This window comes from Eucalyptus grandis, chromosome 5 (genome assembly GCF_016545825.1).
Source record: "Eucalyptus grandis isolate ANBG69807.140 chromosome 5, ASM1654582v1, whole genome shotgun sequence".
Lineage (NCBI taxonomy): Eukaryota > Viridiplantae > Streptophyta > Magnoliopsida > Myrtales > Myrtaceae > Eucalyptus > Eucalyptus grandis.
Genome location: NC_052616.1, coordinates 23,269,294 through 23,287,181, shown reverse-complemented (window position 1 = coordinate 23,287,181; position 17,888 = coordinate 23,269,294). Strand labels below are relative to the sequence as shown.

The 17,888-nt window shown below is 38.2% G+C and overlaps 1 protein-coding gene across 1 annotated transcript; it reads right to left on the bottom strand.

The window, feature by feature from the left end:
* Positions 1 to 5,914: 5,914 nt before the first annotated feature.
* LOC104444584 (glutathionyl-hydroquinone reductase YqjG) lies at positions 5,915 to 13,243 on the bottom strand. The gene is given in 8 exon segments (XM_039313467.1): positions 5,915 to 6,176; positions 6,178 to 6,225; positions 7,542 to 7,639; positions 7,642 to 7,765; positions 7,873 to 7,896; positions 7,898 to 8,041; positions 8,122 to 8,301; positions 13,148 to 13,243. Coding segments are annotated over 8 exon segments (813 nt in total). The 3' UTR covers positions 5,915 to 6,077.
* Positions 13,244 to 17,888: the final 4,645 nt, after the last annotated feature.

The following is a 17,888-nucleotide window of genomic DNA, read 5'->3' as shown; positions in this document are numbered from 1 at the left end:
GGTAGCCTTGTTTGGGTCCCAGAAAAATTGAACAGATCATCTGCGACTCCATTCATCAATTAGGGCAGAGAGGTTGAAACCATTGTCCAATGCAATGTTTACTACCATTTATAACATTTTTCAAGTAGCCGTCTGAGAATTACCTTCAGCAAGTTGTTTTCACCTCATTCATTTACACATTATCACTCTTTCATAGAACATATTTGACGTTCCTATGGATGTCATTAAAGAGTAGGGGAAGTATGTCCCACCTTGTCATTTGCTAGTCTATATGTTGTCAACCTCAAACAAGAGGGATGTTCTACCACTGTAACGAGAATAATTAAAAGGCACACTAGTTGCAATCTTTTACATATAACACTAGTGACAATTCACAGTTGTGAAGTGTTGGTTTTTTGATGTATCAGATCTTGCTGTTTTTAGACTAAAGTTTCTCTGTTCTGTTTTTATCTTGTTCTAGTTTATTTTTCTCACTTAGTCAATTATGTTATGCAGTTGTTGTTGTGTTATTTAGGAAGTTAAGCACTTGTTCAGGTGCAATTACAAGCTGAACGTGTGTGTGTGTGTGTGTGTGCAGTTATTTTTTTGGTTTAAGTCGTGTTCGTACTTGACTTTTTCATTAGAACTGCAGAAGACAGTTTCCATGCTCGTTCTCTCTGTTTCCTCTGTTTTTTTCATCTTTCTTCCTCGATATCTATAGTTCTGGTTTTTATGCTTCTTTGCTGCTTTAATCAGAATCAACGGTGGTATCGAGCATCAAATGATCTTGAGGGACTGTGAAGTGAAGCAAGTATTGTAGTGCAAAGAGGTTAGAGGGTGATGGAGACAGTTCAAGTGGTTTTTCTGCGATGGCTTCTCCGGTATTTCTTGGAGAGAATTATCAAGCATGGGCTGTTAAAATGAAAGCATTTCGGAGGGTCATGATCTGGTGGGAAGTGTGGAGGATGACTATGAAGTTGCTCCACTTCCAAATAATCCGACCATGAATCAAATCAAGCTTCATAAAGAGAGAACCACAAGGAAAGCCAAGGCAAAATCTTGCACGTATCTTTGCTGTCTCGCCTACCATCTTCACCAGAATTATGAAGTGTGACTCTGCGAAGGTCATATGGGATTTCTTGAAGGAAGAATATGAAGGAGATGAGAAGATAAGAGGTATGAAGGTGCTGAATCTCTTGAGAGAATTTGAGAGACAACAGATGAAGGAATCTGAGTCAGTGAAGGAATACTCGAGATAGGCTAGTGGGAATAGCCGATAAAATCGAGTTTTGGGAACCGACTTGAGGGATGATAGGCTTGTTCGGGAAGATCCTAGTGTCTCTTCCGAGAAAAATTTGAAGCTACTATAGCTTCTCCGGAAAACACAAGGGACTTGGGCGATATAAAACTTGCGAGTTGCTGAATGCTTTATGTGCACGGGAGCAAAGAAGACTAATGAGGAGAGAAAATCATGTTGAGGGGGCATTGCAAGCCAAAGTAAAGAAAAATGATGGAGGCAAAGGGAAGAAATGGATTCAGTTTAAGGGAAATGTTGCTGATTCGAAATTTTTACCAAAAGAAGGAAATGCTGGTGGATCTAGCAAATGGAAAAATAATAAAAGGCCATGTCGATCTTGTGGTGGAACCAACCATCAGTCCTTTAGATGCTGGAAAAGGCCAGATGCGAGGTGCGAGAAGATGCCACAAGTTGGGTCATATGGAAGCTATTTGCAAAGGGAAAGCTTATCAAAGCAAACGGGAGAAGCACAAGTGGCGGTGAGTGAAGTTGATGAAGAGCACTTATTTGTTGCTTCAGCTGGTGAATATTCAGTCGAAAATAGTACATGGCTGATAGATAGTGGTTGTACTAATCACATGACGGCAACTTAGAGCTATTCAAGAGCATAAACAAAACAAGTAAAGTCCAAAGTCGAATTGGCAATGGACAGCATATTGAAGTTCAGGGTAAAGGTGTAGTTCTTTGTTAAAGGAAACCGGGGGTGAAGTTAATCGGGGATGTCCTCTTTGTGCCAAACATTGACGAGAATCGTTAAGTGTTGGTCGGTTAGTGGAGAAGGGCTATATAGTGAAGTTCGAAGGAAGGGAATGTCTCATTAAAGATACCGACAGCAATGAAGTCTTGAGAGTTCAAATGAGGGATAAAGTTTTGTGTTCAAGCCAAATGAGATGGAGCAGATGGCTTTGAAGTGTACAGAAGAGAATATAGAGCTGTGGCACAAAAGATTGGGGCATGTTCATAGGAGGAGTATGCTGGTTATGCAGAGAAATGGCCTGGTAGATGATTTACCAAACTTGAAGGAAGAGCTTCCACAATGCGAGAACCTGCCTTCTTGGAAAACAAACCAGATTTCCCTTCAAAGGAGGAGTCTCGAAGACATATCAAAAGCTGGAATTAGTTCACTTTGATGTGTGTGGACCTATGTCTGAACCTTCTTTAAATGGAAGCAGGTATTTTATTACTTTTTACGATGATCGACTAGAATGAGCTGGATCTATTTTCTGCAAGCTAAGACTGAAGTAGCTGATGTATTTATGAAGTTTAAAGCATTAGTTGAAAATCAAAGTGGGAAGAGAATCAAAGCTCTCAGGTCAGACAATGGATCTGAGTATACAGCTAACAAATTCAAACTGATTTGTGAGCAAGCTGGAATTGTACAGCAATTTACAGCCCCTTACTCACCTCAACAGAATGGGGTTAGTGAGAGGAAAAATAGAAGCATTATGGAGATGGCCGGATGTTTGATGCGGGAAAGAATTTGCCTAAAAGTTTTTGGGCTGAGGCAGCCAACACTGCTGTATTTCTTTTAAATAGATTACCTATAAAAGCTTTAGAGAAACTAACACCTCTCGAGGGCTGGCAAGACACTAAACCTTCGTGAAAAATTTGAAGGTTTTGGAAGTTTGTGTTATACTCATATTCCTGATGTCAAAAGGGATAAGCTTGATAAAAAGGCTGAGATTGGAATTTTTGTTGGATATAGCTCTCAATCAAAAGCTTACAGAATTTTCTATCCAAAGACAAGGAAGATTACTGTGAGCAGAGATGTTATGTTCTTAGAGGAAGATGAATGGAATTGGTTAAATGGAAGGAACACCGAATTGAAGCACTTTGAAAGACAACCTGAAAGCGATGTGGAGACTAATGAAATTACAGGGGAAATGGAAGAAAGTATAGATGATGAACCTGTAAGAGGCACAAGGACACTTGCTGAGATCTATGAAAGGAGTAATGTGGCTGTGCTCGAACCATCAAATTTTGCTGAAGCCAAGGAAGATCATAAGTGGTTTGCAGCAATGCAGGAGGAGATGAAAATGATTCAAAAAAATCAGACTTGGGAATTGGTAGACAGGCCATTAAATAAGAATGTAATTGGAGTTAAGTGGGTCTTTAGGAAAAACTCAATCCCGATGGCTCTGTTAACAAGTATAAAGCAAGGCTGGTTGTTAAAGGCTATGCTCGGGTATGGGGAGTAAACTATTCTGAAACTTTTGCTCCAGTTGCAAGGCTGGACACAAGTAAGACTCTTGTTAGGCTCATTGCAGCCGAGAAGGGTTGGACTATTTTTCAGCTTGATGTCAAGTCTGCATTTCTAAATGGTGAGCTTGAAGAGGAAATTTTATTGAACAACCTGAAGGGTTCTGTGTTAAAGGGCAAGAAGAGAGTGTATACAAATTGCACAAAGCTTTATATGGACTGAAGCAAGCTCCAAGAGCCTGGTATGGAAAAATTGATCGATATCTACTGGATTTAGGTTTTAAAAGGAGCTTGAGTGAGTTCACTCTTTATATTAAGAAAGTGAATCATAGTGTGGTAGTTCTGTCTCTATATGTGGATGATCTTTTGGTAACAGGAAATGATGTTCAGCTGATAGAAAATGTTAAGCAAGGCTTATTTGCTGGTTTTGAGATGACAGACTTAGGAAAAATGGCTTACTTCTTAGGTCTGGAAATCAAGCAAAGTCCTTATGAAATCTTCATTTGTCGAGGAAGTACTTAAAGGAAATTTTGAAGAAGTTTCAGATGGAAGAATGTCGAAGTGTCGGTACACCTATGGCAGCAAAGAGAAGTTGCGAAGAGTGATGGAACCGAAGCGTGGATGTCTCGATGTACGAAGTCTAATAGGTTGTCTCATGTACCTCACGGCAACCAGACCGGACATTCTATTTGCTGTAAGTGTTCTGTCCAGATTTATGAGTGATCCAAGTCAGCTTCATTTGATTGCAGCTAAAAGGATTTTAAGGTATTTGAAAGGAACCATGTTTTTTTGGAGTGAAGTTTCGAAGGAGTCAAGAATTCAATCTACAAGGTTATTCTGATAGTGATTGGGCTGGCTCGATGGATGATATGAAGAGTACATCAGTGGTTGTTTCAGTTTAGGATCAGCTTGTTTCACTTGGTGTTCTAAAAAACAAGAAATTGTAGCTCAATCTATTGCTGAAGCAGAGTTTATAGTTGCTACTGCAGCAGCAAATCAAGCCTTATGGCTGAAGAAGATAACGAAAGATCTTTGGCTGAACTTCAATGAATGTATCAAGATCAATGTGGATAACCAAGCTGCAATTGCAATATCTCGAACCCAGTTTTCATGGCAAAACTAAGCATTTCAAGGTCAAGTTCTTCTTTCTACGTGAGGTGCAACAAAATGGTGAGGTCATGCTGGTTTATTGCAGATCTGAAGATCAACTTGCTGATATTTTTACTAAACCACTTCAAGCTGGAAGATTTGAAGCATTGAGAAAGAAAATTGGGTATGCAGTAGCTACCGATCCAAGGAGGAGTTTGTTGGTTTTTTGATGTATCAGTACTTTGCTGTTTTTAGACTAAAGTTTCTCTGTTCTGTTTTTTATACTGTTCTAGTTTATTTTTCTCACTTAGTCAATTATGTTATGCAGTTGTTGTTGTGTTATTTAGGAAGTTAAGCACTTGTTCAGGTGCAGTTACAAGCTGAACGTGTGTGTGTGTGTGTGTGCAGTTATTTTTTTTTGGTTTAAGTCGTGTTCTGTACTTGACTTTTTCATTAGAACTGCAGAAGACAGTTTCCATGCTCTGTTCTCTCTGTTTCCTTTGTTTTTTTCATCTTTCTTCCTCGATATCTATAGTTCTGGTTTTTTCTGCTTCTTTGCTGCTTTAATCAGAATCAACATGAAGATAGTACCTCTTCGTAAGGCACCTGTTGCTTAGCAAACCCACACTTATAAACACTATTGTGTATGCCATCATATATCCATGCCTCTTTCCCTACTCAGATAGACCAATATACTCATCCCTAATAGACGATCCCCCCTTCCCTTCTCCTCTCTCTCTCTCTCTCTCTCTCTCCCTCCCTCCTATTCCAATATTAGTAAGAGTGGTCCAGTTTCCAGCTACAAGAAAGGAAAAGGCGTTTGTCTCTGCAGTGTGAAAGACCAACACAAGCACACTTCAACAGCAAAAAGAGATCAAATGAAGCCTGCCTTATAGATGATAGAATTATTGCAGAGAGCATGCTGATAGCTCTCACATACATCAAGAATCAGAGACCCCAAGAGACACGGCTACACCACCTAAACTTTGCCACAGTGACTTCAGCACATGTACTTACTTTTATTCAATACTAGTTCATCGACTGTAAAACCACATAGTCCAAAGCATCATGTCAACTTGACCAACAGACAAATAGCAACAAATTCCCAGGTAAGGAAACTGTTCTGCTCAAAATAGAAAGGTTTTCTCTAAGCGTCTAACACAACCAGTGACTTCTGCATATGTACTTACTTTTATTCAATACTGGTTCATTGACTGTGAAACCACATACTCCATAGCCTCGTGTCAACTTGATCAACAGAAACAGCAAAATTCCTAGGTGAGGAAGCTGTTCTGCTTGTTATGGAAAGATTTCCTCCGACTTTCATCTCGTGTTTCAATATTATCTTCAATAGAAAGGGTTATTTTTGTCGATAGAAAATCTAAATATTTCCCAATCCAAACCAAACGATTCATAGGTGCATCCTGAAAGTTCTGATATTTATTGTTCAATGATGAAACTACTGTATTGTATGCATTAGTAAATCGAAAAAAAGAGTGCATTGGAGAATCAATCATACCTCATCAAATCTTATGATTGTGACGAACAACCGGATATCCGTCTTGGTTAGTATATTGCCACAAATAAAGCGCTGATTGCTAAATGGAATCAACTAGAACGTTTCTTCCTTTGGCCAGAGCTTTGTATAACTTCTCCCCAGCCTGCAAGAATGGAATGGAATCAACTAGAACGTTTCTTCCTTTTTCTTTTTCTTTTTTCATAAAGAAGTAAACCCTCACACGAGTGCACCAAGGAGGGGGCAGCCCATATATAGAACTTGGTTTAAGATTGCGCTCTTCAGATATTTTATCTTTTAATTAGAAAACAGATTACAAGGAAAAAGGTCCAAAAAGTCCAATAAGGAAAGTGTATTAAGTTAAGAGATATAAAAGACCCAAGGAATCCAATTTCACCGAATTCGAATCAATTTGCCATCAGAATGAATTATTTGAGGAGGTTTACCTGTCTTGGAAAGAAAGAAGAAAAATTATCTTCACAAAAAAACAGATTCTCGAATGATGTTTCTTTTGTAATGATTTTTTTTTGGGTCAAATTTTGTAATGATTAGGATGCTTGATTTTTAATTGAACTTTTGGTTTAGTTGTCGTACTACCCAAGACCTTTTCAATGCTTGAGAGGTGTTAGAATCCCTCTCTCGCAAGGGATTGTTTTAAGTTTACCAGCCTTGGTGCTCGATCAATTAAGCATTAAGAATCTGATCATCCATGCGGTCCCTCATAGAGATAAGTTCATCTTCAGCAAGGTTGACTTTAAGCCCCAAATATGCCTCTGAGCAAGAAAAACTGATCTATACAACACATCGGTGATGTCTCAGGTGCATAGGATCATTTTGTTATCAGCAAAAGTTGATAAGATCACTGTAACATGGAATAATTAGATACACAAACCCATTCCAACAACCAATCTTTGTAGCCTACCCAGATTAGCATGGCATTTTGCTCAATATATCCATAACTAGAGTATAAAGTATGGGGTAAAAGGGGTACCCTCGTTTTTTTTTTTTTTTTTTTTTTTTTTTTGAACAGGGGTAGCCTCATTTGGGTCCTAGAAAAATTGAACAGATCATCTGCGACTCCATTCATCAATTAGGGCAGAGAGGTTGAAACCATTGTCCAATGCAACGTTTACTACCATTTATAACATTTTTCAAGTAGCCGTCTGAGAATTACCTTCAGCAAGTTGTTTTTCACCTCATTCATTTCCACATTATCACTCTATCACAGAACATATATGAAATTCCTATGGATGTCATCAGAAGAGGAGGGGAAGTATGTCCATGATGTCATTTGTTAGTCTATATTTTGTCTATGTCCACGATGTCATTTGCTAGTCTATATGTTGTCTACGTCAAAAAAGATGGATGTTCTACCACTGTAATGAGAACAATTTAACAGCATAAGAGTTGCTATTTTTTACAAATAACATTAGTGACCATTCACAGTAGTGAAGATAGTACCTCTTCAAAAGGCGCCTGCTGCTTAGCAAACCCACACTTATAAACATCACTGTTTATGCAGTTGTATATCCATCCATTAACTTCGTCTATCTGGGCTGCAAGTGAGGAGGATAAAGGTCAAGACTGGGAATCTAAGCTAAACCATTGAACTCAGAATTAAGCATGCGAATGATCTCTGAGCTCTCATTGTTCACGATTGTCTTCAGCTTCTTATCCCATAAAACCTATCATAATGCACAATACATCTGTTGTGAGCTTTGGCAACTTGCAATCTTAAAACACATATGGCACTAACAGAAATAGAACAACACTTCACAGAAATGTCACATACAGGAACTGAATATTTTCCAGAGTAGATTGGACTCGTAAAGTCCTCTCACACCTCCTGCTCCATTTATAGGGTCAGGCTCTGCTCCAGGTTCTTCAGCATTGGAAGCAGGGAAAACCCATCCGATAATTGTGTCTCCATCTTTTGTTCTCCCCCACTTCGATTTGACTACCTGACATGAAATAAATTAACTAAAACAGATCAAATAAAATAGCATGAGATAAATAAAAGCACTTTTACTATGCCCGTTACCATATGCCCAATGATCTTGTCAAGTCCTTTAATCTTCAAGTATGCAAGGCACCAGGAACAGGCAAACGACAAATAAAGATGGTATCTTCCACATTCGGCAGGCAAAGGAGAATTTGGATCCCTGGAAATAAAATTACAGAATCCAGAAGCGCTTTTAACAAAAGCACCAGATTCAGAGACCTATTCAATTGAGGAATGAGCATTCCTATTGAAAGCTGAAGAAGAAATCAGAAAGAGGACTGTGGCATCCCAAAATTCAAGTCAAGTTATAAGGTGTGTTAAAGCCTCTAATTAGGTAATGAAATTACCTATGGTTTATGCTTTAGCCATTTGTCTCTTTTTAAGATTAGGTGATTTGTGCTTGTGTTTATGAGATTCTAAATTAGATAGATTAATGATGATAATCTATGCTTGGTCATGCACCTTATGAATTAAATTCCTATAAATAAAATGTCACAAGACTTTGGCCATGTGGAATTTAAAATTTAAAATCCATAGAAGAAATTATAAAAAAGAAAAATTTAAATTTTATTAGGATGGGCCTTAGGCCCATTGGCCTAAGCTTTAGTGGGCCAAGCTAGTCGGCCCAATAGGAGCCCACGGTGGGGCTGTCGACCGGCCCATTGAGGCCCAAGGAGGTGTGGCCATCGACCAAGAGGGGAGGCCCAAGAATGGCCGGCCCAAGCCCAAGCCCATGCATGAGCTTTGCCAAGTGGCAAGAAGGAGCTCATGCATTGGTCAATTGAAAGGCAATCTCATGATTGCAAATGATGAGGTTTGGGGGAGATAAAAAGGGAAGAGAGGAGAGAGAATGGCCGGTTAGCCATTCGGCCAAGGGAGAGAGAGATACCGTGCGAGAGAGAGGGAGAGAGTGGCCGAGAGAGGAGAAGCCGAGAGGAAGAGGAAGGAGTCACCGTCCGTCCGCCGTGTGCCGCCGTGATCGCCGCCGTGTGCCGTCGTCCGTCCGGTCTAGAGGCAAGTTGGAGTCCTCTAGCTGCTCTTGCATGTGTGTGTGTGTTACATGTATGTCGAATTTTGGGTGATTAGGAGAGGAAAACTTAAGCTTGGATGGCTTGTTCTTGAGTGGTGTTGCTGTTTTTGCTTGAACAGTTTGAGTCAGAATGTTGTGTGAGCTTGCATGCATGTTTAGAGTCCGATTTTGGCTTTAATATTTTCATGAAAGTTGTATCTAACATCTTAAAATACAACATACTAAAATTTGGTGGAAAATTATGGAGATTTGAGGGGTTAAACTCTCATCCTACGGAGACCTCAGATCTGGAAATATTTCATTGACCTTTTGATGGATTTGCGGTTGCATGTTGATTTGTGCTAAGAATCTCTCTTCGATTTCTTCATGAAAGTTGTAGGGGACATCTTAAAATACAACATACTCAAATTTTAAGTGAAATGAACAAGTATAACCTAGTAAATCGACTAGATCTTGAAGACGGTAATTCTGGAGAGGTATTACAGGACACCCGACACTTCATGGACCTAAATGACGACTATACTTTGAATATTTGACTTGGATCTCTCCACTAAACTTGTAGAGAAAATCTTGATGTAGAACATATCCAGATTTCAGAGGAAAAGAAGAAGAATAGGTAGGTGAAAACTCAGTATTTCGGAGAAGCATGTACTGGAAGTTTCGGTGTTGGATCCAGAAGCTTCGTGAGACTGTAGAAAATAATCTAAAAATAATCTGACTTGGAAGTATTCATGAAAAATGTTCTTTAATTTCTTGGCTATAACTCTGTAAAATTGAGTAATTCTTGGAGGTCTTATGGATATTTAAATCGAATTTCTTCGGAAACTGTGCATACTGATTTCATCCGAAAATTATATGCTGTTTTGTGTGATTTATGAAATTATGTGAAATTTTATTTGGCCATGTATTTTACATGAAATCATCATCCTATTGTCTTGTTTATCACTTGCCTTAATTTTTATGACTTTTGAGATTATATAAATAATTAAATTTAATATTTTTGAAAATGGTACAAGCTGGAATTTAAATAAAAAAATATATAAAAAGGGGCATGATAAATGGATTATTTTAATTGGCATAAATTCCATGAATTTTATTTTATAAATAATTGCACCACATAGTATGTGTGATGAGGTCTTGATGTATGCATTGAGATGCATGTGTGAATTCAAATGCTGAACATGATTGTTGATTTCCAATACATCATATGCCATGCTAAATTAAGACCGAAATTGGTGAACATGAATAATGTTAAATGAGGAGATGGTTGTGGTGGATGATGATGCCCGGAATGTATAGAGATACATTGCCGATGACCCTAGGAGATTCGGGATGCCGGAAAGTTGGGGGTGCCGGAAGCCCTGTCGGAGGTCTTTGCCCGAGGGGAATGCCTCGCAATGCCAGGATTGGGGTGCAGGATGCCCGGCCAGGGAGTGTAAACGCCGGAAGCCTTGTCGGAGGTCTTTGCCCGAGAGGAATGCCTCGTGATGCCAGTTGGGATGCGAGATGCCCGGAATGTGGGGGGTCGGATGCCCGGTGGCCTGGAATGGCTGAATGTCGGAGGTTTTTCTCGCATGGGATGCAAGTGTATAATATGAGATGAAATTGATGATCCGAGGAAGGGTGATGTGGTGATCGACTTGAAAGTTAAAAGTGGAAATTGAACCATGCATGATGATGATGTGTGGTGTGATATGATGATGATCACCCATGGCATGATGATATGCATGATGATGATGTGTGATGTGATATGATGATGATAACCCATGGTATGATGATGTCATGTATATGATGATGATGATGATATATGATATGGCATGATGATATGCATGATGATGATGTGTGATGTGATATGATGATGATCACTCATGGCATGATATGATATGCATGATGATGATGATGATATATGATAAGGCATGATGACATGTGTGATATGATGATGCCATTATGATGATGACATGTGTATGGTATGATGGTGTCATGTATATGATGAGGATGACATGGGTAATATAATAATGTCATGATGACGACTATATGAGTGTGACATGATGGTATGCATGTATGTGTTATGATTGTGATGACGATGCATGATAGTCTATGCATGGCTTCAAGGTAAGTAATGCCTGCAATGCATGTATGACTTGTATGATGCATTGAGTGGTCATTGGATTCATTTACCTGCTGAGTGGTTGTACTCACCCCTTTTGGGGACCAACATTTCAAATTAGCAGCATGCCGCTCCCTGCCGTCACGCGGGGTGTATTTTACGGTCTACCATCCGATGTCGAGTGCGAGGAGTTCGGCTGTCCTTCTGTGCCTGGATTGACGTATATACGAGTGCGCTGTTTTGTCATGTATGACATAGGCCTAGCTGGGGGCTCGATTGTCCAGAAGTTCGTCTCCGTCCACGTTCGTCGCAACGGGGTGATGAGAGGGATGTTGCCACCGCCACCGCCTGATGCACCGGATTGGGTGTGAGGCCCGTGCGTGACGAGTAGGAGCTGTTTTTTTTTTTTTTTTTTTTTTTTGGGATAGTAGCCGACACTGATGATGGGGGTTGTGCACGTGAGATGTAGAGGGTCGAGGGTTCTTTTTGGGGTTTTAGGCCGGACGTGGCTGAGTCCTGGCTTTTCCTTTTGATGTATCGACCCAAAGAAGTCCCATCTTGAAAATATATGTAAATAAAGTGTGATGGCTTGTCTATAAAATCATGATGATTAGTGGTGTGTATTTGTATCATGGTTGGTAGGGGGAGAGATGGTGATGTTTTATTTTGCTTCCGCTAATGAGTCGTGCTGGGACCGTTTAAAAAAAAAAATGTCTATGATTTACGACGTTTCGGCTAAGAGATGTAATTAGGTGTAACGCCAGGTGCCTGTGGCAACCCTAGGTGGTTCGGTGTGTCACAAGGACATTAGTTGCTTCCATCATTTTACAATTAAGTCAAGGCATTATCATGCAATATTATCATACTCAGATTCAAACAGCAGATCAAGTGCGTACCAAAGGAAAGAAAGAAAGATCAGTTAAAATTTTTATTAGCGGAGGACTAACACACTATGAGGGAAGGATCCCACTGTTTAAGTTGAACCTTATTGACTCGGAGGAAAAGAAAAACATTAAGAGGATGAAAATGGAAAACACAACATAAGTAGTACCGACAGATGTTAACCAACCGAAGAAAATCTAACAAGGAAAGGCCCCATGATTCATGCAGCGGAACACCTTCACTTTATAGAGAAGTAGCAGGGTTAGTAATATGGTTCTTCGTGAGATCAAATCGATCTTGGATACTTAGATGAAAGTGACCAATAGTTTCACATCGGCATCATCATATCCCAAATGTGCCAATGAGTATTTATTTACTGAGGGCTGCCTGGATTACATTGCCATCTACAGCCTAAGTACAACAAAAAAGAAAACAAAAATTTCTCCAATCGAAGTACTGACTGAACATTGCCACACTGCAAAACAGTAATTTAAATTGGATTAGGGTGCAAGAATGACTCGAGAAAGCCATTTTTGCAAGGAGGATCCTTCCCATAGACAGAATCACACTTCCTAACACAGGATTCGCACATTATAATTATTCTCGAACCATTCGAACTTCTCTTACACATGTAACTAGAACACATCTAACATGTCAAATTGTCAAAGAATCATGTCTGGAGGGTTCGAAGTTAGAAATCTGAACCCAAGATTATCAGCTGACTTTGCAGTGTTCTTTTGTGTTTTTTCAAGACTCACGAGTGGTTAAAAAGTGAAAAGGGGAAAGAAGCAGAAAATCTCAGTAACCAAACCTTCGTTTCGAAAATTCATAACCAGAAAGACCGGAAGATGATAATAATGACCAACCAAAAAAAAAAAATGATTATTGCCCACCAATCGCAAAACACCATCAGAAAGATTAATCAATCTTCTAGAATCAACACTGCATGGAAGAGGCACATGAACTTGTACATCAGTTCAAAGGCAGACAAAAATACTGGCAATATAAAGAAACTGAAGATAGAGAGAGAGAGAGAGAGATGAGACCTTATTAGGAGATGGCGAGAATACGAAGCGTCTCTGCTTGCGACTGCGAGCAGCTGGAGGGAACAAGAATGTCCTGGGAAGGGCCGACAGAGACATGGTCCCGTTGTCTCCCTCTGTTTTTCTGTTTACCAGGCTTTTGACTCCAAATACTTCGGCGTATTTCCCTTTTCCTTTTTTTCGCGGTTAGATTCTTGAACTATATAGTATTTTTTGTTCGAATTGGACCTTTCATCGAAATTATGAACGAAATTATTACTGATAAATGCTGACGGATATCTTAAGTGGCATTAAAAAAAAAAATCAAAAAACCAATTCAGAAATAAGAAAATGTTAAAAGCAAAACAAATATTAAAAAGAAAAAAAAAGAAAGAAAGAGCAGAGACAAGGCCGGGGCAGTAATGGGAGAAGGAGGTGATGCTCCACCGGGCTGTGCAATCTGTGAGGCTACAGGCCAAGGGCCGCGTAAAGCCCTGGCTACGACCGGTAGGAGCTCTCACCCCCCAATCGGTGCTTGGACAGGCCCCCACGTCCCCCTTTTATCTCTTACTCTCGCCTTCGGATTGGTTTTACTTTTTCTTTTTTTTTTCTTTTTTCTAAATATTTTATTCAAATGCCACAAGAAAAATACATGTAGCCACTAATTTGTCTCGAATCCACTCTGACGTAGAACTAATGTAAGAGTACACATCAATATTTTCATTTTCTTTTTAACTGAACAATTAACTCAAATAAGAAGATATGAAATTTAAGGATCTAAATTGAACCACGGAAATTCAAGAACCAAGTTGAACGTTGTGTGATTGTTTAGGGATCTCTACTATTTCTATCCCTTCTACCTACGACTGCCATGAAAATAGATTTGAATCCATGACCTTATTTATTATTGATTGGAATGATATAAGGTGAATTTATGGTTGATAGCAGTACTTTGATTTGTCACAAAAATACTGACAAATATAATGAAGTTACTCGAAATGAAAAATATCATTGCTATGTATACCATAAAAATCAATAAGCTTTTAATTTATTATTTTCAATATCATTCCCTAGTCCGGACATTAGATCTGATGATTTTATTGGGAAAATTTTTTCCTAAACAAAAGTTTAACCTGGCTTTCAATTCTAAATGAACCAAAATTGATTTAGTGAATGATTAAAATTTTTCTATTTATCTTAAATGTTATTCAAATTTGTCTAAGACAAAAGATTCACTTCTTTCATTTTTTCATCCAATTTGCCTTAGATGGAAGATTAAGTTTCTTCCATCATCTTTTTCCCCTTCTCCCCCAATAGTAATATTGAATTAGTCCGTTGCTCTTAATAGTTAGGTTTTTCGTTACATATTTAGGCTTTACAATCTCTAATTTTGTGAAACTTGTGAAGTATAAAAGTTAGTGGGATCGAAGCCCTTAGTTTAGGAGTTAGGATCCACATATCATGATATTCATTAAAAAAAAAAAAGGTTAATACAAAATGAAGAAATGTAAAGTTGGATCCATGCGATTGCATCTCTTTTTAATCTACAAAGAGCTGTCCCATACTAGTAGACGGTTTCTTATTTTGAAAACTTTTACTTATCATGTGAAAAAAGACTATCTACTACCAGTGAGGTGATGGGCCTAGTGATAAAGGAGTAACTGTCGTCTATTAGATCACTAGTTCAATTCATATCGGGAACAAATCTCTAAAAGATTCATGCTTTTTTGCTTAGCTACAGCATATCTTGTGTGGATAAACTTTTTGATTGAGACAACTTGCTCACCAATCTCAAACATTTAGTCACTAATGGTGTGGAGTAATCATGACTCAAATTAAACATTCTACGAGAGATTTTTATTGTGATGCCCATCGAACGTCGTTAGAAGCCGGTCTTCTCCCCCCACATTTTTTCACTCATGATAGAAAAGGCTATATCTGCTCAAAAAATAGAAAAGAAAAGAAAGGGCTATCATTTATGTAAAATCCTATATAAAACTTCAATAACCAATTAAAGTAATCTATTGTTTCAAAATTGTGTTCAATTCTTTCTTCCCCCACATTTTTTCACTCATGATAGAAAAGGCTATATCTGCTCAAAAAAATAGAAAAGAAAAGAAAGGGCTATCATTTATGTAAAATCCTATATAAAACTTCAATAACCAATTAAAGTAATCTATTGTTTCAAAATTGTGTTCAATTCTTTCTTCTTCTTTTTTAAAGAAAAGCCTAACCCAATTATTACTTGGATGTCTTTCGTCAACAAGCGTAAGCGAAGAATACAAAATTGTGACAAGCTCAAATTATGGCACAATGGAATTGGTGATGATGAAAAAATAAAATTTGAATAGGATTAGATTGCCAGAAAAGAAGTAAAATTATTTAGTCTGTGATCCGAAAAATAAAACATATATTCATTTTCATTGTGTTCACTTGATGATATATATTTATATCAATAATAGATTCTCTTTCATTTTGCCAGAAAGCAAGATTGATTTATTTTTCAGTAACGAAAATCACATCACAAAGCCAGAGAGAACACACTTATTAAGGGCCTCAATACATATATAATCCGAAATATTCAAAAGAAAAACGTGAACATTACAAAAAGAAAATGATTGTTTGTAAATTGCAATCAAGTCCGTTTCCTTTTACCTAGAAGTGGAACTTTCAGATTCTTGAAGCTTGATGGATTGGGGGCTTCTGTAGTTTGTCACATCTCCCAATATCCCGTCTCTCCAATGATTCTAGACACTCTGGAATCTCAACCAACTCAGTACAATACATCAAACGAATTTTCTTGAGCTTCTTCAAGCTAGTTAGATTAGGCAACTTCACCAACTGTAATGACTCGAGCTCTAATGTTCTCAGGCTCTCCAAACCTTCAAGGCCCTCAATCTCTATTAGCTTCCAACAATGATGTATTTCCAAACGTGACAACGCTTTCAAATTGGAAATATCATTCGTTACTTTTATTCTGTGGCATTCCTATAAATGTAAGTATGACAAATTCGTCAGAAGCCTTGGTAGGCATTGCAATTTTAGGCAACTGATTTGGAGTTCCTTCAGCTTAGAAAGGAGAACAAGATTAAAAGATAAGGTGCGGACATGAGGACAATACAATTCCAAGACCTCAAGCATGGATAATCTTCCAATCCCCCAAAAACTTGGATCTACTTCAAGTTTTAAAAGACACAGGAATCTTACCCACAACTTCAAATTTCTCAAATTTAATAGGTTTGAGAATTCCAGCATTGTCTTTATTGAGTATGCATCAATGGTTAGAGTAATCAGACTTTCTGGAAGCCTTTGGCATTGCTGGAATTTCACCGATTCTAACAATAATTTTCTCAACATTGGCAGCTTCCCAATATTACTGAGAATTTCTTTCAATTCTGTTGGATATTACCCACTTGCCTCTAGCTCTTTGAGTTTCTCCAACATTCCAATGGTGTTGGGTAGTTTTGTGAGGCGGCAACGCCATATCTTTAGCACTTTCAATTTCTTCATATATCCAATTGAATATGGTAACTCCTTTATACCAGTGCTCGATAGATCTAACTCAATTAATGAGTTGAAATGGTTACCCACTAATGAGAGCTTCACTGCTGATGCTGAGCAATCAACGAAACTGAATTTATTCAATGATATTCATCCGACCAAGCTGAGCATTTTCAGATTCTTCATCCTTCTCCATTCAGGAATATTTTGTATAGATGTAGAGTCAAGAAGAAGTTCCATCAACGATTCCAGTGCTCCCATCTCATTAGGTAGCTTCTGAGATTTTTACAGTCCCTCAAGTTTAAGAAGACCAAGTTCTTAAGGTGACCAATGGACGATCAATTTCAGTCAAACACTGAGATCCTTCGAGAATCAGTTGCTCTAACTTCTTATGAGAAGACAAATCCGGATGTCTATGAAAATCGCATCCAGTCAGATTTAGGACCTTCAAATTCTCAGCCAACTAAAAACAAAACATATTGCTCTTCAGGCCAAATTAAGATAACTTGCCACAAAATGCATTTATTCTATCTGAATAATCGTACCTTTATGTGGCTCCATCCATGCCATGTTTCTCGGATTTCACTCCTTGAGAAATCAAGGATAATTGGCTTCGTCATGGAAATATGAGACATTTTAAAAACACTAGGGAAGTTATTCCATGAAAGCCATCTCAATTCTGGAAGGAGAAATCTTGACTCTGGAAGGATAAATGGGCCAAATTCATCTTGAAAATAATTTTGGTCTTCAAGAAAATTTGACCTCCAAATATTTTTCATATAGAGCTTACCTAGAGGAAACATATACCTTGATGTGGGTTGAGGGCCTAACTTAAAGTCCCATCGAAGGAACCTTAAATTCGAAAGACTTTCTAAGAATTCTTTCATTAAGGAGTATCTAGATAGTTTAGTCAGCTCAAGACATATAGCTTCAAAGCTTCCAATTCCATGAACATCACCTCCACTCTACCAAAATAAAAACATAAAATGGAACTTAGAAAAAACCATGATTTACCGTGTTGATGTCCTTCAAGGGAAAACAATTAAATCTTCTCCTAACATTCAAAACAATGGATAAACCGCATCAGGAAGTGCTATATAATAATTAATCAATGCTATAGGAACGAAAACCAAACTTCTCTTCAAAGAAGGATTGAAGTTGTATGATTTACCTACATTTTCTCTAAAACTTTGAATGCTTGCGCATGAGTCCACACTCATTGTTGCTTCTCCGGTTTCTCATCACTTCCTTGTTGTATAAAATT